At 44.9% G+C, this 26,026-nt stretch overlaps 1 protein-coding gene across 1 annotated transcript; it reads right to left on the bottom strand.

Annotated features, from left to right (window-relative positions):
- Positions 1 to 9,268: 9,268 nt before the first annotated feature.
- Glut3 (Glucose transporter type 3) lies at positions 9,269 to 10,886 on the bottom strand. Its single transcript, XM_033376431.1, has one exon. The coding sequence runs from the start codon at positions 10,847 to 10,849 to the stop codon at positions 9,311 to 9,313; it is 1,539 nt and encodes a 512-aa protein (XP_033232322.1). The 5' UTR covers positions 10,850 to 10,886; the 3' UTR covers positions 9,269 to 9,310.
- Positions 10,887 to 26,026: the final 15,140 nt, after the last annotated feature.

The following is a 26,026-nucleotide window of genomic DNA, read 5'->3' as shown; positions in this document are numbered from 1 at the left end:
CCGCAGCCACAGCCACTGCTTTGCCTCTGACTACGACTACGACTCTGACGCTCAACCCTCTCCGCTGCTGAGGCAGCACTTTCAACTTGGCCGCAACTAGAAATGCGAAAAGTCGACAAAAAGTCTAAAAACTTTTCGTCCGCTTTCGGGGTGGCTTCAAGGAGAGGAGAAAAGAAGAGGAGGAGTCGGAACGGATCTCTTGGCAAACGAAATGAAATTTTCAGTTGAGTTGCCACAAGCGAACCGAATGCCACCTACCACCTACCACCCAACACCTATCTATCGCCCCAACGCTCGACTCGGCTTGGGGTCGGGACGAGCAGAGGAATCTGCTGAGTTGCCGCTGCTGGGGACAGTGCATCGGAGCGAAGCCTGAACAGAAACTGGGGGCAGCGGGCAGCGCGGCCGCAGTCGACGCAGACGCCGACGCCGACGCCGACGACGACACAGTCGACACATTTAACGATTATTGCCGGCCATTAAAAATAACAAGCAAAACTTTTGCGCATAAAGCCGCTTCGGGGATTCATTCAACGGCGAGCGAAACTCTTTGGCCGAATCCTTTCTCGATTGCAATTGTTGATCCTTTCGCAACTGTGGGGCCTGGTCGGCAATCTGTATTGTTGGCTGCTCTCGCTGCCGTTTGCACTAGAATCGCAAAAGTTTAAATTCAATTCGAGAACTGATCCCAACCCAAATACAACAATGTGAAATGGGTTTTCCCATCTTGGAAATAAGCCTCCAATTTTGGTCAAGCATGATTTTTTCCTATAAAGCAATAAATAAACAGATCCAAAAAACAAGAGAGATTTATCATGTCAGGTATCTGTAGTCAATGAAGGCCCATTGCCTTACTCAGAAGCTGCAACAGTTTTTCGAAACGATCTTTAAAAACCAAGGAAATTGTTACATTGATCATAATGAATGCGAAGAGGTGTAGAACCTTTGAAAAATATTTTATCTTCGTATGCAACAAACATATTTATATTTATGCACAAGTGCACCCAAAGTACTGTAACTTACAAAGTTTTCTAAAATCCAGGTGTTCGAGCGAAAACTCAATGCATTTTGGATTTGGATCTTTGGATCTTTGGATCTTGTATCACAAGTTGTTTTGATGGAAAAAGATACGAGGGTGGTCTGCATAAGTACTGAGCATCATCGTGCTCCGAAGAAGGCGACCTATCACAGGGCTCTGACGATTTATTGGGCCAACTCGTCGGTTGCAGAAAAACGGCCCCATTTGGGCTCCCACCTCCGGCGTCGCCACAACTAAATTGGTCGAATTGCACTACGAACTGCTGCCCCATCCACCATATTCTCCAGATTTGGCCCCGCGTTAATTTTCTTGATTTCCAAACTTGAAAAAGTCACTCGCCGGACAGAAATTTGGAACGAAGAGGGGGTCATCGCCGATGGGCATCAGATGGGTCCTACGAGTCCGATTCGGCTGAAATTTCGACAGTAGCCGTCGAAACGATAGTTAATTTCTTTGCAATACTTATGTCCCTGACGCCATGTCCCAAGATATTTTCACCCGATTCCTCTAGTTCTTAAAACCTCTGACATTAAGTTGCTCATCCGAAGGGCAGGTGGTCTTAAATTTGCTCTTTGAGTATTGTGTATGTACAATATACGTTTGTACGAATCCAAGTGTCTCATATAGGTATGTTAACTGTGTAAACATGAAACATGCTCAACCTTTCCATATGTTCTTCTGATAGCCAGAGCTTCTTTGCGAGTTCATGTACGATAAATGGGTGGTGCGACTCACTTGGCAATCGAATCACGTATCGTTCGTGTTTGGTGATTATAAAGTTTTAATGAATACGCACCACTTGTCCTCCATCTCCATGGCAACGCGAACGAGCGCCCAATCGGAGTTGTGCCAGCCAACACCAGCCCCAGATGAAACAACTGCAATGGCATTTCATTTTTACAACGGTTCCATGCAGGGCGGCATGCGAGTCGAGGATATTAACACGTACAGAGTGTGTACCATCGAATCTGATGTGCGAGCATCTAATGTCCTTACAATGCATAAATATGAAAGCCATTCTCAAGCCCCCCACCTTCCTTTCCCCTCATTCGCCTTGCCATTCAATTGGCTTGCCCTTCTACTCTCCTCAATCTGGAAGAGCAGTAGACATAGCAGACACTGTGAAGTGTGCTTTGGATTGTCTTTTGGGTCGTTAAGGCGCACGCATTGTCCTGGAAGCTTTCATTTATACTTTTAATATTTGCGCGACATGCCAAATACACAAGGAATATACGAGTAATATGACGGCTGTGCCTATAAATCGGACATAATCGACATCTCTGGTGGATAGCGATCCGATCTATTCTTTGCTATTTATTTGTAAGAATAGATAAATTTCTGAATTTGGAAATCTGTATAATCCTTATAATTTAGATATATCTATGTAGATAGCTATAAGTACAGTGGTCGTATCCAGACGATTCCCTGAATGTCTACATATATGTATGTGTAGCATATATTTATGAATGTACTCGTATGTATGATCATATATTTTAATATAATTTAGAAGAAATAGGAACATATGCATATGGAGGTAGCCCTGATATTATTATAGTTGCAGAAATATGTCTAATAATAAATAAGAATTAAATGGATTTTTTGTAATTAAGGGCAAGGAGTTCAAATTTTTCCAGCTTTCTTCTGCGGACTCTGACTCCGCCGGAGAGCCTCTGCCGTCTGCTTGGCTCATTTTATTTGTGCACTTTAATGGTATTCAGCATAATAATTTCAATTTGCGCATGAATATTTTTTTCCACTGGATGCAATTTTAAATTTCCCGTCCCGTAATTATATTTATGCAAATGCGCAGACCCCCATACCCCACACTCCGTACCCCCATCCACGCCGGCATGTGTGGGCGGGTCTGGGGTGGTCTGGAGGTGCCTGTGTGGACATGAATATGCGTGCTTGGCAAGCTTCGGGCAGAAGATAATTTTCATTTTTAATATGCTCTCGCATGCCCGGAGTTTGTACATTAAATTTATTTATTGGCGCAAATATTGGATCGGATGCCGATGGCTCGGGTCTTTTGCCATTTGCATTATTGCGGCTCCTTCTCCACACAAAGTGCACACATGTGTATCCGTACTTACGAGTAAATACATACATTCTCGTATATATATGTATGTCCGTAAGTATTTCAATATCTGACTGTGCTGCTTAACTTCTATATACACTATATATGCACTGGAATGTAATCAAGTATATAGACATGTGTATGACTAGGGGTTTTAATATTTAATATATTATACTTATGTATATAAAATATGTATATGTATGTTTATGGCTATGTATATATAGAGAATCTAGTTATTTTTTATTTAGCTAATTAAACCTTCGAGCAGCAGACTGCTCGAAATTCCACCAGTCAATTCTGTGTTGAATAGATGATCACTGGAGATATTAAACAACGGATTTAGTTAGCCAGATGTTTCGGGGATCTGTAGGATCTGTATTCGATCTATTTCTAAAGTTCATGCACGCAACTTAAAGCTTGAAAATTGTTGAGTCGGCTTCTAGTTATTGTTGGAGGCAAGCCTGGTTCTTGCAGAGGCAGAGCACAAGCAGGACCCAGGACCCAGCTCCCGCTTCGTCTCCCTCTTGCCAAATGCCAAAGTTGCAGAGGCTGGGAGGGTGGGAGCAGGAGGCGCTGCCTGTTGTTTGCTCAAATGGAATTTCCAAAGTCGTTTAGCTCCTTATTTTTCTCGTTTCGCTTTTCTTAAATGCCATTTTTTTCCATTTCGTGCGTTCGCATTCGGGCAGCTGCCGCCAGCGCTGCCGACGTTGCCGGAAGCCGATGCCGCTGCCACTGCCGCTGCTCCGGGGGTGGCTGTGCGGAGTTCCTGAGTGGAGAGCAGCAGCATGGAGAGCGAGAGAGCCGCATCGATGGCGGTGGAGAGGAAGATGGCTGGTTGCCACGCCAGAGCCAGAGCCAGAACCGGAACCCACCCCTAGGTCCGTTGTTTGCTTAGCCGCATTTCTTTGGCAGCCAACTGTTTCTTCTTCCGCCGGAGCCGAAGCTGTAGCAGGAGAAGGGGCATCGTCTTAGAGCCTGAGATGGCATTCGAATAGTTTGCTTAGGTTCATTTTCTGTGGGTGGGCTGGTGGATGGGGATGGGGTGGTAGCGGGCGGGCATGGCCATTGTTGCCAGAGTGTGCGCTCGTAAAGAAGATTTATTGGGAAGTTGCGCGCGCTTCTTGGGGCGCACGTAGCTTGGGCCACAGCAGCGGCAGCAGCAGCAGCAGCAGATTCCATTTGGCCGTGCTTCGCCCCAAGCAGGGAAATTGGGTTTGCTCTTCCATTTTCCCCGCTGCGGCCTGTGGCATGGCTTCACTGTGGGTCTCGCTGCCCCTCCCTCATCACGGCCCAGCAGCTTACTAAATTGCTTTTTCTGCTGCGAGATGGAGATGGGATGGAGTCTGAGTCTCAAGAAAAATTACTTTGCACACCCGTACACACACAGCCGCAGTTGCTCGAAGATACTACGAGTATATCTGTGGAGGACGGAGGGTGGGGCATATTCCTATATCACATTTCTCACATCTGAGACTAATGCGATTGTATTTTTGAGAGTTTTTCTAATTTGCATTTAATTTTTTGCAGCTGTTACTGTCCTACTGTACCCCTGTCCTCCTCTGCCCCGTTTAATTTGGCCGCTTTTAAATCGTTGAAAATTCTGAGAGCGTTTCGCTTTCAGCTTAACGACGCTCTATATTGAAAGATAAGCATTTGAACGGTCGGATTAAGCTCCCCCCAGCATTTGGTATGCAACAGGATGTAGTCGTTAGCCTTAGCCACAATATTATACGCCATTACTTTACAAAATTTAAATTATTGTCACTGACTATCATAGAGTAGAATATATAGTTATCGAAAAACAATATCTCAGAATTAACTAGGAATAACTAATTTTCATTAGAAATTAATAAATATATTGCGCTTTAGACAGAGTAATAAGGACAAACTACTATGAACCGATGTAATTAAACAATTTTACCGACTTCAATCAGAGTAATAAGGTGTAATATTTCACCTATTTACAATACTCCGGAGTAATAAGTACAAATCAGTAGCATTATAATTTTAAATTTTGAGAAAAGAGTTTCCATTAAAAGGTACCTAAAATGTTGTGTGTTTCTAATCAGGGATATTTCAACAGAAATGCAAAATAAAGATGTATAAATGTATCAAAATAGTTTTCAAGAAACGTATCTATAATCTTGAAGACTGCGTTCAATGCCTTCATGTACTTATGTGTATATATAATTTTACTTTTATTTAATACATGGGACCTCCGTAACAGATCATAGATTATATTCATGTTTTAGTGCCGTCGCTGGGCTGGTTTGTCAAGGACGAGCCAGTATTCAATAGCAGGTTGTTCTCGGCTGTGTCACGGTGCTCATTTTTTACACTTAGTAATCCACCGCAGCGGACCATACCACTAAAAACTCGACCAAGGTTAATTGCCAGGAACACAAAGAGAGAAATACTATTTCATATTTCACGGTAATGAGCAATGAAGTTTGAAGCACTTGGAACTGCAAAAACCCGAGCAGACACAAGGTGCATCGCAGTGTGATGATCCGACTGAAATTTTGTATGCTCACGGATACACAGGCAAATCCAAATTCGAGTCCTTGGGCCACCGTGTGTCCCTCGCTTCCAAGGCGTAAAAAATACACAGGAAAGTGGGAGAGGAGAATGTAAAAAGATGCTCGAAATTATTCTTGGTATTTCCCACAAGACCAATAGAAGAAAATCGAATCCAAGTCACGAAGTTCCAGGGCCAGGAGCAGCGCAAGGACCCCTGTACCTGGCCCGGTTCCACTTTCCTGCCCTGCCCTGCCCAGCGAATATCGTTTTTCTTTTGCCCTGTCGTTTTCTTTGGCGCAGCCTCAGCCACCGCGAGCAGCATTCTTAATCTCGTTTATGGCCTCGTTCATCCTTGGCAGGGAACGCAGCCCCCAAAATGCCGGGTGTGGTGGGAGGAGAGGGGTCCTTCGTCCTACGGCGCCGCTACAACGCCCATTACAATAAACAACTAGGAGCTGGCGACGCCACGACTGGGGCAGGAGCTGGTGGCGCTCCATCCCGCGTCCGACATCCCGAGCCGCGTATCGTGCTGGTATCTTCGGATGTCCTTTTGCCATTTCCTTTCGTTTGCAGCGGCGGGACGCGGGCGAACACTTTTTTCGCCGCCTTATCCTTTTGGGATTTTGCGCCATTAACGGGAATTGCTTTTCGCCCAAATTATGTATGCCTCGAACACGGCAGCAGAAGCTTTAATGTTTTGTAAATTCACATAAGGAAACCATTATCAACCTGAAATATGAAAGCAATTTTCATGCATCCTATCGGCTCAGCAGCGTTTTCCCGTTTTCTCCAATTCTTCTGCCTTCGGGTCGCTTATCTTCACGAGTTTCTGCTGTGAAAGTGTTTGTCCACGGCCAAACCACAGTAAGAAAATCTATATTTTCAACATTTCAACAATATTCTAAAATCTATTCTATTCTGCACGGAAGGCGAACGAATAATACAGATTCATTTATATCGATAATGAGTTTAAAAGAAACCTAAAAGTTGTGTTTACCCTGTCAGCATTTTCACTTGTACTAAGTAGGATAGCACACGATATGGCTAAGCCAGTGAAGATAAAATCAATAAAGAAGTAATTTGGATAGTTCTCAAAATGGAATCAAAATATATAGTTATTTATATTTAAAGTTGTATTTATCCAATGAGTATATATTTATATATTTATCTTGATTATTCTTAGTTGATTTTTCTAACTAACTTATAGAATATATACATTTTAGCACCTTTTTATATAAAGATATATATAGTATATTATTGTTGTTGTAGCATCTCTTGGAATGTTACAATTTTCGAAGGCCTGCAAGGATGAAAGATATCACAGATGTATATGCATAGATATCTCCCGACGGTAAAGTGACAACCACTCATTGGTGGTCCAACTTTTCCAAGCTAACACGTTCTCCTCCCCCGAATCACAGACCTTCGGCTGTTCATGGATCTGTCCGCTTCTCTCTGCCTTTCTGGCTCTGGTGGCCTCAAGCCGAAGAGGACGACAACGTCGTCTGTGCCTTGGTCCTCATCTTCGTCGCCGTCGCCGTCGTCGTTGCCGTTGTTGCCGTCGTCTTCTTCGACGCCAATTGCTGGGAGCATCGTTTCGAGCCATTTCGGTAGCCATAACAATTCTCGTAATACTTCGGGCATCGCCGACTAAACGATAATCGCGCGTAAAAGCGCCACTAAAATCAATACGAGGACAGGCTCCTGCCGCAGTCGGGGCCGTGCACAGCGAGTGGCTTTCGGTTTCACCTTCGTTGGCTCTGGCGCTGGCGCTGGCGCTGGCTCCGGCGCTGGCGTCTTGCCGTCCCTCTCGCCAAAACGCAGCCAAAGAAAAGTTGCCTCCGCACAAGTGGGCGGTTATGCACATGCGCTTCTTCTGGACTCCTTGCCAGGGCAAGTAGTGGCATTGGACATGGCCAACAGCGACTTAAGGCGAAATGAAGTCAGCTCACACAAATTGAGTGTATTCGGGGTTTATCAGATGCGGATTTATACATTCACATATGTGTGTATGAGACACCACATGACAACGGAACGTCTATCGAATGAACTGATGGGGAACTGATGAGGAAAAAGTGTCTTGGATCCATTGTGCAAGTTTGTTGTACAAGCATCTCTCAACAACAGCACAGTTGTTCATCAAGTTTTATCTGATTGGATCTTCGAATCTCGATTCAATTAGCGAATGCAACTCATTATGATTCAATTTGAATTCTCTTTGTTCATTCCGTTGTAAACGTTTACTCGAATAATTAATTTTCCATTTCAGCCAATGAAATTATACATTTAAATTTCCGTCGAGAAGTGCACAAGCAAGCGAGTCACCTTAATAATTAACGATCGGGTAACCTAACCCAGCTCGAGCCGAACATTTTAATCAGCCCCTGGACTGGACTGGCATTGGCCTGACCACATGGCGGAGTCCTCCATTAATTTATGCCCCAGCGGCATGGCGATCGGTTCGGAGAACCCAGCGGGTCAGGTAAGCGAAATGAGAAATTTATCAAATTTATTGGGGGGAATGAATTGAGATATAATTCAAAGGAATTATAAAGACCAGGACCAGCCACCAAAATGGAGGCTTAAAAAAACAATAAATTACGTAGGAAAAAACACACAAAAACTGAAACAAAAGGTACGAGTATAGTCCCATCCCACTGCCAGGCATCTCTCCGCCCGCTCTGCCATTGTCCGCTCTGTCGCGATCTACGGCCTGCCTCTGCCCAGAAGCAAGACTCCGAATACTCGGACCTGGCGACCTCACGCTGCGTCCGTAATTAAAAGTCGTAAACTATTTTTACGGTGCCTCATATATTTGCGGCCACAGAATGTCAACCCTGCCAGGGGCGGATCCGATTTGCATGCGGAGCTCGTGGGAAGGTACGCGCATCTGGGCATTGGGTATCTATGGCGACAGGTGAGCAGACGCATTTTTTGAATTAAACGCGGATAAATAATCAGCCAGGCCAGGGCAGCAATTGAATTGATCCAAGTGGAAGAACGGCCAGCGAATCGTCACACTTGTGTATGAATATACAATACATGTACTTGTACAATGTACATCGAATATGATAGTGCGGGGAAATGGCGAATGGCGGGTCAGCGACGAGTCTTTGCGTTGGCGTCTGTGCAGTGGCTTATTAATTGGACTTAATAGCAGTCTAAATCATGTGACAAAATGCAAATTAATATTTATACACTCAAGTATACAAGTTCGAGTATGTAGTCGTCCGATATCGCCGCACCCGCTCTGCAACTGGATTCCGCTCCCTCGCTTGGACTCCTGACGAAGCAGCTTTCAGCGACAACGTCGCATAAATTCATAAATGTGCCACGATTCCCAATGAATTTACAGTGTAAAACATAACTTTTAATTACGCGAGCATGGAAAAATGCGCAGAAAACAGAAATCGTCGTGGCAAAAGATAAGCCAAAGTGAATTAGGATCCAGTAATATCGTTCATAAGTACACGAGGAAGCGGTCATTTCGTAATCTCCCAAGGATCACTAATATAACGTGTATTTAAGCTCACCAATCTTATAATTTCGATTCTTTTACATTTAAAAGTCATGATAGTCATAAGACCGTAACTTTACGTTCCTTAGTCTTTGTGAAGAGTACTCATAGGCTATAAATTTCAAGAGTATTTAAGTATTTAATGGAAAAATATCGCTCAGTCGTCAGAATCGTCGCTGCTGGAATCGTCGATTGATGCCACGTTTGTCGTGTTCATAAAGCCCCCTAGCTTCTGCTGGATCTTTTGAGGCGTCAGATCTTTGGTTTCGGGTAAAAATATTATACCATATATGCACACTATCAGCGAGACTGTGGCCATCAGAAAGAAGACTCCCGGCTTGGCCAGTCGTTGTTCGTGGCCAGATCCATACCATATGACCACAACGAATGCCGTCAGCCAGTTCAAGGTGACACTCAAGGAGCATCCCAGGGGACGCATTGGCTTCACGAAGAGCTCCACATTGATCAGCCAAGTCAGCGGGCCCAGACCAGCGGTGTAGGTGGCCGCGCACAAGGACATGGAAACCAGGGATGCCCATGGAACGCTGTTCTCATGGTCGGTTATCAGCTTCAGCTTGAAGCAGAGCCCCGTGTACAATGTGCAGACGAAGGTGACGAGCGAGGTGATAATCAACAGCGGCCGACGACCGGCCAGGTCTACTAGCATGAAGCAGACCAGAAAGCCGAATATCTCGGCCACTGCCAGGGCAGCAGCGCTCTCGTAGCTCAGGTGCATGCTGACCAGGATGTGGGTCGAGTAGAAGACAAAGACCGTGGACCCGCTGAGTGTCTGCATGATGGTCAAAGACGAGGCCCGGCACAAGCTGCGCCTCGTCTTTCTGCGCTTGAATCCGAGCATAATGTTCTGCTGGAGTGCTAGTTCGCTTCTCGTTCCCTCGAGCATCAGTTGCCGCATCTCCTTCCTGGTGTCGTAATATTTGCCCCGCAGCCAGTGCAAGCTCTCATTGGCCCGAGAATAGTTGCCGCGCGCCCAGTAGTAGGATGGCGACTCGGGGATCAGGAACTGCAGCAAACAGAGGAGCAGCAGCACCAGGTTGACGATGTTGATGATCCACAGGTCCAGGAGTCTGCCTATTGCGGAGCTGTAAATCACGCCCAGAATGAAGGCCCCGTGGAAAACGGAGACAAGCGCCCCCCGATGTCGGACTTGACTGATCTCGACAGTGTAGACTGGCACTACCACGCAGAGCGCACCACCGCACATTCCCTGCATGAAGCGTCCCGCGTAGAGCATGCTAACATTCTTGGCGAAGATCAGCATGCTCCAGCCCAGGCCAATGGGCACCAGCTGCAGGATCATCACCTTCTTGCAGCCCATGCTCTTCATCAGCAGTCCCATCGGAATGCTCCAGCTCGCCGCCCCCAGGGTCAGCAGGGCGCACACCCATTTCCACTCCTGCTTCGAGGGCGTGAAGCTGTACGCGCTGTGGTCCAAAACCAACGCCTTGGATGGGGCCGACCAGCCAATGGCGATGCCGAAGCAAAAGGTGCAAATATTGCTAATCACCGTTGCCAAACACTGACCCGTATTGTCTTCGCCCTTGGTAAAATCACTGACCTCTGGAATCGTCACATGTGGGGGCTGGGACGATTGAGGCTCTGTTCTTGGGGCGTCTGTTCTTGATGGAGGCCGTGATTCTATTTCCGGTTGGCTACACAACCATCCAAACACCATAATCTTACTCTTCTACGCCACTGTCCAAAAATGTGTTCTGTGGAAAATATACATACATATATTACATAAACTATGCGGATATTGATCATTTACCTTTTGTATTGTTCGAAAGCGCACAGAAAGGTAATAATAATACGACTACGCTTCCTTATTAAATATACCACAAAGAAGGGATGACCAGATAAAGTACAGATTCGAGGAACAGCCTAACCATATTTAGTTGTCAGTATTTGCTAGAGTAAATTACAAAATATTGAAACCCTATACATTTCATCATTGATATTGACATTGACTCTTAATCCAAATACTACTACTAATCAAATACCGATATCAAAGGGAGGTGTCCACATGGTACAACAAGTAATTATAGAACCCATTGCTAGCGAAAGGGTACCACATCTACCGGGGGAGGCTATGCAATATTGCATTTATAAATCGCATACTGCCGGATAAAGTACCATGGAGGACTGGGATACCAATTCGGCAATAAACTTGGCTCTGCAAATATTTGTTTGCTTCTACGATCACACACACATACATATACGAGCACTCGTAGGTGTTCAAATATGTATGTACCCCTGCTCCTGCTCCTGAATTCCGCTTTCCGTTTCCGTATTTCGCATTCGCATCCGGAGTTGTATTTTGAATTTGTGCGAGTGTCTGTCCGTGTGTATTGTCCGTGTGGCAGAGGCAGGGGCAGAGGCGGAGTGTAGATATTTATGCGTATTTGATAGCACTAATGGGCCATTAAATGCGTACGCAAATACACACACGTACCGACATGTGTGTTCGGCTGTCTAAACGAGCTTATGTGGGTGCAAGGATGAAAATGTACCTAAGCGAATCTAAATGGCATCGGGGGCCCTGAACATGCAAAATCATGTACTCGTAAATCTGCTTAATGCCGGCAGTCTCCGGACCCGACCCAACTGGGAATGGGAGCTGAGGCAGGATCAGGTGCCGGGATAGGAATGGGGTTGGGGGTGGGGGTGGGGATGGGTCACATAGTCCACAGTCTACCATGACATGGTGGATGCTTGTTTACCCCCGAGAGGAAGTCGAATGTGGATGTGACTCTGGTCTGGTGTTTCGGGTTCGGGAGTTTCGTAATGGAACTCGATGTGTTTCTGCACCGGTGTGTGTGTGAGTGGGGTGCTTTCGAATACGTATTACGCAACTAACGAAAATTAACGTTAATAGCCCTGAGTATCAAAATAATGGCAGTCGCCTGTTGGTTGCCTTCGCTGCCTTTGCCACTGCCGTTGCAAGGCCGTTTTTGCGGATTGGATGGGTCGTTCTTGGAGTTGGGGCTGCCAGAACGCCCCACGAAGGTCATATAAATTTCAAAAACTCATTCCGGACTTAGGCAAAACGTGAAAATATTGTTACGACCTCTTGTGCTCCTGTGATGCTGTGCTCCAGCGCTCCCCTCCGTTTATGTGCAGTAAGTTTCCTTTTCCTTGGAACATATCCTGGCCATCGAACTAAATTAGATTTTAGTCGCAAAATTACGATATTCGAGTACTTAATTGAGAAAAGTGAAGCAGCGATTTTTAATGATGTTGTCGCTGCGGTGGATGGGTGGTGGAGAGATGGGCTGTCGTTTGGCACCGGGTTTTCTCAGGAGGAAACCCTTATAAAATACACTCGTTGTAATGTGTTACTATCCTTTTGTAAAGGATGGCGCCGCAAAATGTTATCTCACAAAATTCTAATAAAAATGGATGCCAGTTATATTTTCCGTTAATATCCCACGTCGGGATCTCTCACTGAGTACATCCACGTATAGTATAAAAATATATATTCAAAACTTAAATAATCTGAAACCATCTCCAAAATTTTCTGCTCATATACTTAAGCCACCTGAAAAAAATGGTAAAAAAAAGTTAAAATTTGCCCAGTATTCCTTGTATGGCTAATAAATTTACTTTAATATTGAGTGGGAAGACCTTTCCGCTTAAGAACAGTGGAGCAAAGCTCTGGCATTGAATCTACAATCACATCTGCGCACTTTTGAGGTGCGATTTTCTTCCACTTGGTTCGACTTGGTTAGGAATTCGCCACAAGTTCTCTATAGGGTTCAAGTCGGGACTCTACGGTGGCCATTGCAAAACAAGGATTCCCTTTTTGTTAAGCCACGACTTGTTTCGGGTCGTTCTCCTGTTGAAATATCCAGGTAAGTGGCAAATTATCGGCATATTCTCCAGATAAATTGTTACTAAGAATGTCTCTGTACATTTCACAGTTCATAATGCCTTGAATCTTCACCAGGGGACCTTGTATATACTTATTTTGAATTTAATCTATTATTATTATTATTATTTTAATCTAAATTCCTTTCCTTTTACTATAAGAAATGGTCTCCTTTCAAAGAATTTGTAAAATTTATTCTCCGAATTTTTGTTCTTTCAAAAAGGTAAAGATATAACTGTGTGTATGTGCATATGTGTATGTACCTATGTAAAGAACGCAATTCAGTTTTCAACAAAATTGAAATTTCGAACCATCCACCCACCACGCAGGGGAGTCCAAAAAGGGAGGAGGTCGGTCGGCACAGAATTTTGTGAACTGTGCGAGTATACTCGTATGCGTGTATGGTATCATTAATTTTTATTGGAGAGCTTTCAGGACCCCCTTTCGCATTGAAATCGAATGAAATTCAGTTGTTGGTTGGTTGCTTGTTGCCGGGACTCACGCTCATATCCGGGTGGAGCAGAATGTGCTCGGAGATTGGGTTGCCTGGCTGTCGGGGACGACAAAATCGCAATAAGCAGTTAAAAAATACTCGTAATTGCAATGGGGCCAAAGCCCCTCGAGACGGCCATGGTGCATGCTCCATATGAGTTGTTATTGTTGCTGTTGCTGTGGCTGCTACTTGTGTGAACGTGCGCATCGACTCGAATTCGATTCAAACCTTTCCTTCAGCAGAGGACAACAGCAGGACGATACTCAGTAGACTCGTTCCGGCAGAAATTCATGAATAAGAAGATGGAATTGCTTTCAGAGCAGCCATTCCTTACAACATTTTTCAACGGTCTCAAAGAAGAACTTCTTTTGTTAAAGTTGAGTCACCGAATAGGAAATTTAAGGATTCCACCATCTACTATTATGGCTCATTAAATTCAGGGTTTTTTCAAGTAATTCAACCATTTCATTAATTTCCAAAGAGGGTAGTAATTTCCTTCGATTGTACCACTCCAATATTTAATATTTTCCCTTGCAATACACTTTCTCGCGTGCTTGCAGGTTTTTGAGTACTCTACAGTTGTTCTTTATTGATTCTTCTAGAAGATCTTTATTAGAGTACAAATAATATTCAGTTTAGATATAGTTCAAAAATATATTTTCAATCAATTGCATATTAATTCCTTGATACCTTTGTTTATGCTTAGTTTTCTCAGTTGAGAACTTCCCCTGAATAGTAATGCAGAACGTTCCTTATTCGAAGTCATTCACTTCTGCTGCCCTTCCCAGCGGCTTCTAGTTTTCCTTTTGTCCGTTCGTTATTGCCGTAATGTTGTTGGCTCCGTGCACGGGGCTTCTGTTGTTGGTGCTCGTGGGGCCCTTGTTGTAGTTATAATGGCTAGTGCCATTCTGGACGCTGGGAGCGGCGAAAACGTTTCCCAAATGGGTTCATATTTTGACGTTTAATGTAGCGAAAATGAAGCTGGGATTTATGAAATGTGCACGTTGCCCTCGCGGCCCGTCGCCAACTTCGTCATCGTCTCTGAGTCTCGGAGTCTCCGAGTCCTTCGCCCTTGCCCTTGGCCGGCGGCAAATATCAAAATGGAGAGCGCAAATCAAGAATCAATTGCATTATTAGAAGCAGTTCGGAATCGCTGGGGCGTGAAAGGGAAAGTCTGCGAAGTCTGTGTCTGACCCGGCCCGGCGAGGGGAAAATAATGTGGCAGGCTTCTTTAAGATTTAAAATTTCCCATATTTTGCCTTAAGCCTTGTGACCAGACGCCGGTGTCCTTTATGGGCCAATAGCAATGATGAAAACGCCATCCGAGGCGGACTGAAGCTCACCTAAATATTGCTAATCGACTGCCACGGGCACTTGAGGCCAGCAGCTACCAGGCTCCCCCATCTGGGCCGCCAGGGACCCTGCCGCACGCCCGGGATCAAGTAAATTGCGAAAACTATGTGCAAGATGGCCTGTTATTGCAGCTGAAGCGCTTGTAATGATGACTCTAAGTGTCGTTTGCCTAAGTGTATTACCTATAAAAAATTTATACAAACATGCTGCTGAATTACACGCTCCGAGCTCGTCCGCCTTCCGTTTCCCATTCCCACCACCAACTCGAGGGGAGAACCAGACCCAGACGAAACATCCAGAAAGAAACCTCAGCCTCATCTGCTTTGTCTCCCTAGCTGCGATAGGCAAGGTGAGGCCCGAGCGTCTCGGCGATAAAATGCAACATTAAGCTGCTGATTTTTTCCTCCCCTTTTGCGGGCCAGGGGACCTGCTCCAGGCCTGCTCGAGGGGCAGCAGTTCATTATTGCAATTGGGTACGAAAAGGTTATCGAACGTCTTCGGGGTGTCTGTCTATGGGTGCGAAGCAGAACGGGAATAACGATGGATAAATATTAATTAGTTATTATTTATGAAAATTCATTTACATATCTAGGATCTAGGATCTATTTTTATAAATCAATCTTACCGTAAAAGTTATTCAAAATATGATAAAAAGATGTTTGCAGAAATACAATATTGTACATAAGTTACAATGAATGAAATGAATAATATCCTCTTTTCCAATTTCAGACGACATTTTACACGCTCCACTTGATGAATGGCAAAAATTGAACATTCAGTTTTCTATATAGTGATTTTCATGGATATCGTTTGAAAACGCTCCAAACTGGTCAGCGATGTTGAGCACTTATATATGCTGGTTAAAAAAGGAATTTAATATGTTTGCAATATGTAGATTCATTAATATAATTGTAATTCCAATTAAAGTAATAAATATCTTAATCAAAAAATAAGTTAAAGAGGTTTGTATATAGCGGAAAGGAGGGCCATAAAAGGACTAACGAACTGGTTCCCAGAAATTCGTTAGTATCCTGCTGTGGGAGAGCACGTTTTTCCCTTGGCGCTCGTAGTTTATGCTTACAGAGAAATTAAAATAAACGCCAAAAAAAGATTTATTCAATGTGTGTATTAATCTGCTCTGTCCGGACAACGGCCACGGAAAGTCAACCCGCCACCACCATAGGCTGGCTCTCCATCGCAGCGACAGCGTCGGCCATCACGGCGGCGGCAGAAAGCGCAGTTCCTGGCCATTTGGGGTGGTATCCGTAATGGCTGAACAAGGACTCCGTCAACCGACTGGATTTGTGTTCACCCTACTCACACGCGCCCTTTCTCTGTCGAGCGAAGGGTGATGGGGTGGGTGGGTGGGTGTTGGTGCGCTGCTGCTGGATTTAAATTCTAATCTAACGCGGACAACAGAACAGAACAGAACAGAGCTTGGAGCGCCGGTTGCGCACTTATCCGGCATGGCGGTAATAGCTTTATCTGCCGATAGAATGATGGCCACCCGCCTGATTCATGATCTAGGAACGAGCTGGCTCTGGCCTGCGGATGGTCGTTGGCTCCCTGGGGGTGGCCTCGGGCAGGAAGCGATGCCATGGTCGTTGCCATTCGGAAGCCCGGTAGTCGAATTGAATGGTAACTGATGTGCAGTGTATCGGCGCTTTTGTTCAGCTCAAATGGTGCGAGGTACAGTCCGTTCCATGCTGATAATATGATTTAAAAAACATCCTTATATGAATATATAGGAATATATGATACAACATGGCTCAGCCATAGAGCCCACAACGATAGATTATATATAAATATTGCAGAATTTTGGTAGTCCATATATGAATGTCGCAGACTGTATCGGTAGCAGGCTGATCGACTGTACATGTGAGGCTGGATGGGGATGGGTGGCCGCCACAGGGGCCGTGGCCTTTTGGTATCTACACGCGCGCCAGAGGATATCCTTTTCCTGAAAGACTCCACCAAGGAGCAGCATGGAAAATCGATATCAGCAATGGCAACAGCAGCAACGACAGCGGCAACATGGCCACCAGCCACCCTGCCATTAGCCCGGGACCACCAAGTACATCTGGGGGATGTTTGTTTAATTTTCCGCAGTGCAAGTGATGAAAATCTATTGAATGTGTGGCTGGACCCGACCACTGCCGACAACTTCAAAATCTTGTCTGCGTCCTGTGAAATTATTTACTCAGTGCAGCCGAAGCAGCAGAACCGAGCGCGGAGTGACACGGACGTCCCATTTCCTGGGTAGAATGAGGACGGAACGATTCTTGACTCGACTCACAATGTGCTCTGCGGAACCGGCTGGAGGGCGGGGCGACAGGCCGCGAATGACACGCACTCGCTTAAACTGACATTTAATGCCAATACAATGACAGTTATTTTAATTGTGTTTGGGTGCTGCTGAAATTTATGTTATAGCTGTAATTGTTATGGTCAGAGCGAAGTGCTCTCCAGCATTCGATTTTTGGAAGTATTGGATAGGCCTGCCAGGCTATTTCGGGTTGTACTGGGTTATGGTGTTGATTGTTGAATAGAGTCTACGAGAATATTTTCTTATTGATGCTTACCCTTACTTATATTAAAACATTACTATGAAAATATTGCATTTATGCAAATCTACTTCGTATTTCAAATAAATGTATTTCATACCCAAGTATATTTAATATTTTCATTTTTAAATTAGACATAAATTATAATATATTTCCTACAAATATAATTGTATACATTTATTTTAAATATTTGTATATTTACATTAAATATGGGCCGTACTAAGAAGAGGTTTTAATACATTTATAAATAAAATAAAATTAATTAAATTACAGTTTTTTTTCTTCAGTACATAGAACTGTCAATATTTCAGATCGGTAAAATTTAATTGAAAATTTACCAAATTGTCACTATGTAATTATGCCATTATAATTATTCTAAAAAGTTGTATATTCCTAGTAGGACTTTTTGGTAGTGCGGCTATCAATGCAACTACTAAAGAACGCAACTAAAGTCTTGTACAGCCCTTATACTTTATATGTCTCTATCTTTTTGGTTGTGTTAGCATAGGTTACATTAGAGCTACCTATGTACATAGGTCATTCTGCAAATGCATCACAAAGTCAGGGAGAGAGATTCGTTCACGTTGGCCTTAATATCTGGTAGAGTTTCTGATGGTTGTTTCGCTTTACAGGTATTAGTTGGACTTTAAGGACTCCATTTGAATCAAGGGCCAAAACCCGTTTAGTCTTAGAGTGCGCTCCTGTACTCCAGAACTGGTTTCGTCGGTTGCCTTTTTCCATGGACAAACTTTAAACTGAAGGGTGGAGTAGGAGTGGAAGAGGGGGCGCCGCAGTGCGTCCACATGCCGCTAGATGGCGCGCGGGTCAATTTAGTGGAATTAATGGAATTGGAATTCATGGCGCGGAAATTGAATTTATGTGCCGCGCCGAGCTGGGCTCGAAGGCCGTCGGGTGCCGGCAAAGGCAATCGCTTTTTAATGCGCCATTGAACCATACGATTCGAAATTGTTGCGATTTCCAGCGTTGGAAATGCAGCTAAACCGGGACGTGGTCTACGGAATCCCTTAGCTCGGCAAAGTTTTGTTGGCTGAAAGTAAACTTTATGCTGGATAATGTCGGACATACTCGTAAATAGTGAGGGGGGGCCGCAGGGAAGTTCGAGTAATTAAAAACACGTTTTGTCCTTTTGGGCCACTCTCCTGTACCCCACCCTGAATGGAACTGAAGTTGCGGCATTTCTCGCATGCCGCTGCATGGGAAAAGTTCGAAACAAACTTACGTGGCCAGGCAATCCGGACAGCGACGGCGGAGTAAAGGGATCGCCACACATATAACTCTGTGATGTCAACGTTCGTGCCTGGTTTCGCATTCATTCCCTTTCCCGATTCAGTCTGCTATATTTTAGCCTCGTACCTTTTGTAACAGCTCCCGGCTCACCTTTCAGGCCACGCCAGTTGTGCGACTTTCTGGCAGTTGATTAACGCAGACGAATCACGATATGTGGTTCTCCCCAAGTCTTTATTTTTGGCTGTTGGTTGCCCTTAGTCATTTCGATGTTTCGGTAAGGTAAGCAAAAGGATAGTGGGGAAATATGAAGAATCGATAATCAGGGAATGTTCAGCACAGATAGAGTCATCGTAGGCTGGGCTTTAAGATTGGTTCCTGAGCTTCAACCCTTGTATTTTGAATTTCTCATGTGCAAACGGGTTACTATCAGGCAGATCATATAAGACTATATCTATATATTTTTTGTATCCGCGCAGACATTGATCTGGGGATTCTACATATAAACATGGAAGGTTACGGATCTCTGGTGAGCTCTGTTAAAACCCAAATCTCCAAGGAATTTTAAGAACTTTAAATACGTACATTTTCTGGAATCCAATGGGCCAATCCGTAATTTCTTTGGCCATTTTTGTTAACTGCAATGGGCTACGCCGTAAATGGTAATGTACTCGACAGATGAATTTATGGGGGGGAACTTTGGCAAGAAATTGATACTCGTATTTGGTCAAGTGCTATCCTATGCGGTCCTGGAGCTACGCCAAATTGTGCAAAGTTGCGAAAACTTTGCGGAATTAATTTGTTAAACTTTGCTGATATACGACGTACTAGGGGTAGGGGTTGGGATAAGGGTAGGGGTGGGGTACATCCATTTCCATACGACCGCTAAGACCGCAATAAACCCACATGAGCCCTGGTTTGTCCTGGCCGGTCCCGGCTATATCCAATCTCACAAATCACATTGATAAAGCGCCAGCACGCAACCCCTTGGCTTGAACCCTTTTTCAGCAGCCCATCAAGTCATCCGAGTATATGGCTGCCGTAAGCCTGCTTTAATTACGCTTCACCGACCGGCAAAGCCCCATACCACATTCACGTCCAATCCCTTACTCGTTCCGCCCACACCAGACCGGGCCGGAGCCAACGAGTGCGAGAAACATGCGACACAATTAAGCATTCATGGCTCTGTGTGAGCTTAAATTTTGACATTTTCCTGTTTGCTTTGACACGACCATTGGATGCTTCTGCGAGCGGACGGACAGCCGGGTGGATGCACACACATCCTGTCCCTTTTCGACGACCTGATCCTGAATCCGGCGACCATTTTATAATGTGTGTATAGCAGCTTAGGGCACCCGGGAGACCCATTGCCGCCGGCACTAAACAATTTTATCATTTTTAATCATCAAAGTGGATTTGCTGCTGGGTCCCTGTGGTCCTGCTTCACTCGGACGACACTCTCGGATTAAAAACTCATATTAAGTTATTATCGGGTGGCAAATACGAGTGTGAGGACGACGAGTGGGCGAGACAGACGTACTTCTCACATCCCACACTCCCGCCGAGAGAAGGAGAAAGAGAAAGAGGTAACGCCGAGAGAGCTGAAAAATTCATGCAACTCTAGGAAATGTCAAAAGATTCTCGCTGCAAATAAAAATTCATTTCTCCTGTGCCACAGCCACAGCCATAGCCAGACGATGTATGTATAAAACATTGTCTGCAGAAGCGGGAGAACAAAGGACTGCTGCCAAATCGGTCTTGTGTTGGCCAAGTGGTGGCTGAGACGGAGCACGACCAGCAGGAGCTGGAGTCCGGGCTCATGGTTAATGCATGATTTAATATAATTCTGATGCTCGCACGCATTCTGCAGGCATCGGCCAATTTGGCAGCGCATCAACACGCCATTTGGTGCTGGAACCTGCACTCTCCCATTTCCATGGCCAGACTTCTGCTCCTCCAAGCAGACCGGCTAAACCGTGGTGGGCCTTTGGCCGCATCCTTGGTGGCAAATTGAAGTCAGCTTCAGCTTCCCATTGTCGTAACTCTGCCCCGACGTCTCCTGCACTGCCATTTATTGCCTATCGTACGTTTGAAGAAGTATCCATTGTTTTATCCTCTCTAAAGTAAATGGCTGCTGTCCCTCATGAGTTTTCACCGTTTAATGAGCTGGGATTGCCACGGAACGGGCCTCTTCTAGATGCCACTGATATAATGGGTATGGGCCTAGCTATACGGAATGCAATTGGTTCAATTACAATCGGCAGGGAAGTGTTTATGTCAACCTTTGGTCTGTCAAGGACAAAATGATTAGCTAAGTAATAACATTGGCTATTATTTAAAGGCTATTTATTATTTAGACGTTGGAATAGAATAGGCTAGACGGAATGGCCGCTGGGGAATTAATCCTTTGAGAGTTTTTAGCCCCAGACTTGGATGTCTTTGCTTATAGCTGGGATTCCTTAATTTCCTTCTTCCTGCTCGCCTGTGACTCCGCAGACCGCAAAACCCAGCTCATGCCATGTAAAGTGAGCTCAAGTCTGCTCACCCAATCGCCTATTTCCATAGCTGTGGCTCACGTTCCTGGGTAAGTAAAAGTTTGAAACACAAACGCTGTAATTGCCACACGTCCCTGCCGGGCCCGGTCCGACCAGAGCCATTAGGTTCGTAGGAGAATTCCATGAGTGCGCCTGTTGTGAGTAACAGTTTTAGAATTAAACCCCAAAATACATAAATTGCCGTTAACCGCAAGAAACTTTAGCCTTGGCTTGACTCCAGCATCGGCATCGGCATCGGCATCGGCATCATCCTCAGCTTCAGCTTCAGTCCGGCGGCTCCAAAGGCCCACAGACAGCAGAACTGAAAAACAGAGCGGAGGCAGGATGATGGTCGAAAGGACGGGCACAAAAAGTTGCTTAATTTAATGTTATTTGCATTTTAGCATATAAAGAATTTTGTGTCTTAATCTTTTGACTCTGCGGTAAGCAGGAGAGCAGGAGAGCAAGCCTCTGGAGGCTTTGAATATGCTAGTGCTATTTATGCTCGGGACGTGAGTCCCCGGCGCTCGCTCCTTGGCTCCTTGGCTCCGTCTACGTATCTGTATTTGTCGTGACTGACTGCACTTCGGAGCGATCTGCACACACACGTTGGTACATTGGTGTGCGGGCACAAAAAGGATGCAAATTTATTTCTTCATTTGCATATTTTAAGGAGCTTGCTTCGAAATATATTCTGCACCATCTTCGTCTCCGTCTTCGCTGCTTTCCAATATCCGTGCCCCTCCCTCGCCCGTGGCTCCTTTATGGTCGAGGCCCTTTCTGCCTCCGCCTGATGAAACTTTATGAACTTTGGCTCTGCGCCGCGAGTGAACTATAAATTTCAGACGCTCTGCTGATTGCCATTGTTGTCTCTCCTGCGCCGACTTCGACTCTGGCTCTGGCTCGGGCTCGGGCCATGGATACGGCTCTGTCTCTCTGTGCCTGCATGTAAATTGTATCTGTATCTCCTTCAATTGTACGCAATCAGTGAAAATGTAACGCAGCTCGTTTTTCAGCCACCTCCAATCCCAACGATGGCCGATCCGATCCGATCCCGCCTCCGAGCCATCGCAGAATCGTAAATTTCCCACCATTCGCCATGATTTCGAAAATGTTTTAATTAAATCTGCGATGGGCTATTAATTTCTGGATTCTCATGTCTCCGTCGTGTGGGATTTGCCTTTAAAAATAATATAATGAATATTTATTTCACTGGCGCATCTCGCATCTTGTTTTCTCGCTTGTTCGACAATGGAAAACAGCGCCAAATAAATGTAATTTTCATCGAGTTTCAGACGCTGTACAAATCAAACCACCATTGGGGCCTTTGCCCATCAGATTGTATTGAAAATATAAATCCGAATACATATTTTAGGAGCATAGATCGATAATGAAAACAAACTTCAATCGAAAGAAGAGGAATCTTCCGACATTTTGAGACTTGCTTTGGATAATGCCCACATCTAAAATTATTTTTATTCTCGTTCAGCGAAATAAAAAACGAATCAGAGTTGGAATAAAATTATGCGACAATCTGCCAAGGTCTACAGATTAGACGGCAGAACTGTTTGGCTCCGTCCAACCATAAATCGCATTAAAATGCAGAGCAGATCCTTATTGATTCACTAATCGAATTGGCAATGCGGACGGCCAGCAGCGGCAATGGCGCGGACTCGGAGACACACTCGCGAATAACTCATTTAAGGCGAGGGCCGTGCGAGGAATCGAAAGCGATTATGCAAATGGGAAAGCGGACGCCATGAGCATAGGAGGAGGAGGAGGAGGAGGCGGGCGAGAGGAGGGAGGAGAAGTAGCCAGGAGAAGAAGCGTCACGCGTCGCATAAATATCTGAAAATGCTTCTAATAATAGTCCCACCGAAGGGGTCGCAGGGAAGGGAGGACTGCGAGCAGTGCATCAGCTGCATGAAAAGGAAATGCAAAATAGAAATGGAAATGGAAATCTCAGATGGAGAGGGCGGGAGCCGGACGATATCGTTTTTAATTTGTCTGACAAAAGTTATTTAGCACTCGTTGCAGGCTCAAATCCCCCTATCCATCCTCATCCTCATCTCCTACCCCTGCCTCCACCCCCACCCCCCTGGCAATGCTGCAATTGTGTCAAGGCTTATTTATGGTCCCTCCCCCCCCATGCCCGGATGGGGCAGCCATCTTTCATGCGGGGACTGCAAATTGAAACCAACTTCGGGTTTAATTTCAGTTTTTTGCACAGAAAGCGCATAAATAATAAAATTACTCATCCGCATTGCAATCTACTGATACAAAAAATTAATTGGCTTTTACTCGTGCGCCCGCTGCGGACGCATCTGAAAAATCGGATCCGAATCGCATTTCGCTACCGCGCATAAATCGTGGATGCAGCGATGCAAAAATCTGATAAATAATTTAATCGAAAATTTTCCTCTGCCCGCCAGAGAATAGAATCGAAAGCGGAAAATGGAAAACACGCACTTCATTTATTTTTAATTTACAATGACGCCGCCTCACCATTTTCGCAGCAAGACCCGAATCCGCTGCTGGCCCCTTCTCGTGGCCTCCACCTGGAGTCTGACCATTCTAGGAGATCTCATCTTACAGCCGAGACTGTTGCAGTTATTTTTATAACTAAATTATATACGCCTGTCTGGCTGCCCACGGCAGTTCGCTTCTCGCTCCTTGCTCCTTGCTCCTCGCTTCAGATCCAGATCAAGAATCGGATTCAACCTCAGCCCACAACAGCCCAGCTTCGGGGACAGACCAAGACCGGGCCTCTCCTCCGTTTCCTGCTCGATTTATGGTGCACAAGGAGCGCGAAACCATAAACAGCTTTTATGGCGTTCTACTGGATTATTGCCATTACAGTCCGTCCACTTTTATCCAGTCAAGCCCAGCCCTGGTTCGGTGCTCAACCCTATCCCCGGACAGATCCTTCTGATTTGGCCAATGCAATAAATTGTGTGCTACACATGCAATTGTTTTTGCTTGTTCTGCGCCTCTCTTCAATTATCTAGGTACTCAGCAGAGACCACTCGCTCGGTGCATAGGAAGATCGAGGACTTGCAATATCTCAGATCTATTGGATGTTAGGATAGATTTTTAACACCTCAAGAGAGCCACAACAAGTATATGTATATATTTCACAACATAGTCCAATGCTTTATTTTTCGCCTACAATAAAATATACATTTCTGTGTTCAAACCCTGAAAATATTTATAGGAACTCCAAGAAAATCCCGAGCCAAACAAAATTATATTTAAACACTCTTTCCCTAATTTGCAAATAGGCACGCCTTTTGATTTATGTTCCCACACACATAAACACACGCATACATATACTCGTATATTATCTACAAATATGTATGTGTGAGTAAATCGATTTTTGCTTTTGTTTCTGGGGCAACGCATTTCCTTATGTACTCGTAACAGATTCGTTTGTTGGAAATGTTTCTGTTCGCTCGCGGAGCTGAGAAACTTTATTTTGGACCTTGTTTTTTTCCCCCGCGCCAAAGTGGTTTCGGCCAGCTTGTGACGACATTGTTGTTGTTGGTTCCATAGCCTTAGCCCCCCTTGGGTTTATTCATGACGCATAAATCTTGGCGGCAACACTTTATGCGAACACACAAACACACCAGAAAAGAAAAAATCGCAACCTCAACCCATGTACTCCTCGTAAATTTCGTGAGTAACTTTTTTACGAAATTAAATCTTGTTACAACAACAGCTTACATGTATATGTATATAATATATATGTATGTATGTACATGTACATATATTTATGTAATGGTATTTGTTGGGCCTTTTGGCCATTATCTTAGGCTGGACTGGAGACTTGGTCGGCCCCAAAGTGAATCTGACCAAACGAGCCTTTGCGGTGGGCGTTCTTGCCGGTGGTGCCAGAGGTGGGTGTGCGGCGGTTTCTTGGCCAAACGCGTGTTTATTGCCCCGCAGCCGGGGGCCGAGATTTACAAGCCGAGCAGCCGGTCGGGCGGCATAAATCTGTCCTCTCGTCCTGCTGCTGGCCAGAAGGGAATCGGAATGAAGTGGTGGGCGGTTGCCGGAGATACGGGGTCTGCTCTAGGACGGCTTGGACTCTGGCACCGCAGAATCGTGCTATCCCGGTGGTCGAGACGGATGGTCGTGGTCATGGCGGAGAAGAGCCTAATGAATGCGGTCAACTAATTGTTAATGCACTCGCTATTATGGCCATGCACTGGGAGAAAAACAGCAGCCGTGGCACTTGTGGCTGTTGGGCAGTAAATGTAAAATGCATTTTAATTACCGTCATATATTTTACTTTAAGCATTTCAATGCAAATTTCCCCGCACTGCACCGCGTGGCAGGCATGCTGTGGACTGCGGGCAGTGGGATGGAGCCATATTAAATGTAATTATTTGGCACAAATTGCGTGTTTAGGATTAATTATGATATGGATAGGCTAATAACGCGACTCCAGTGTGGAAAAAAACCAATTTTCAAATTATGTGCCGCGCTTTAAATACGCTTTGATTGGTGGATAGGACTCCCCATTAAAGTTAATGCCACACGTCAAAATATTGCAGGGCTCAGGGCTCACATTTGCGTGACGTGATGGGAATTTAAGCATATTTTTTTTGGCTTAAAGCGGAATCTTGTTATGTTCAACGAAAAATTAAATGGGCTACTCACCCATCCTAGACTTAGGCAAAGCGTCCCTTAAGACAACTTTTTAAAACCCAAACTGAATATTTAAAAGTTAAAGTCAGATAAAATAAATACATACATATCTCTCAATTATAAAAAATAGCTTTGGGCTGTTGCT

Source organism: Drosophila pseudoobscura, chromosome 2, assembly GCF_009870125.1.
Source record: "Drosophila pseudoobscura strain MV-25-SWS-2005 chromosome 2, UCI_Dpse_MV25, whole genome shotgun sequence".
In the NCBI taxonomy this organism is placed as follows: Eukaryota; Metazoa; Arthropoda; class Insecta; order Diptera; family Drosophilidae; genus Drosophila; species Drosophila pseudoobscura.
The sequence above is the reverse complement of the archived record's forward strand: the minus strand, read 5'-3'. Positions and strand labels throughout refer to the sequence as shown.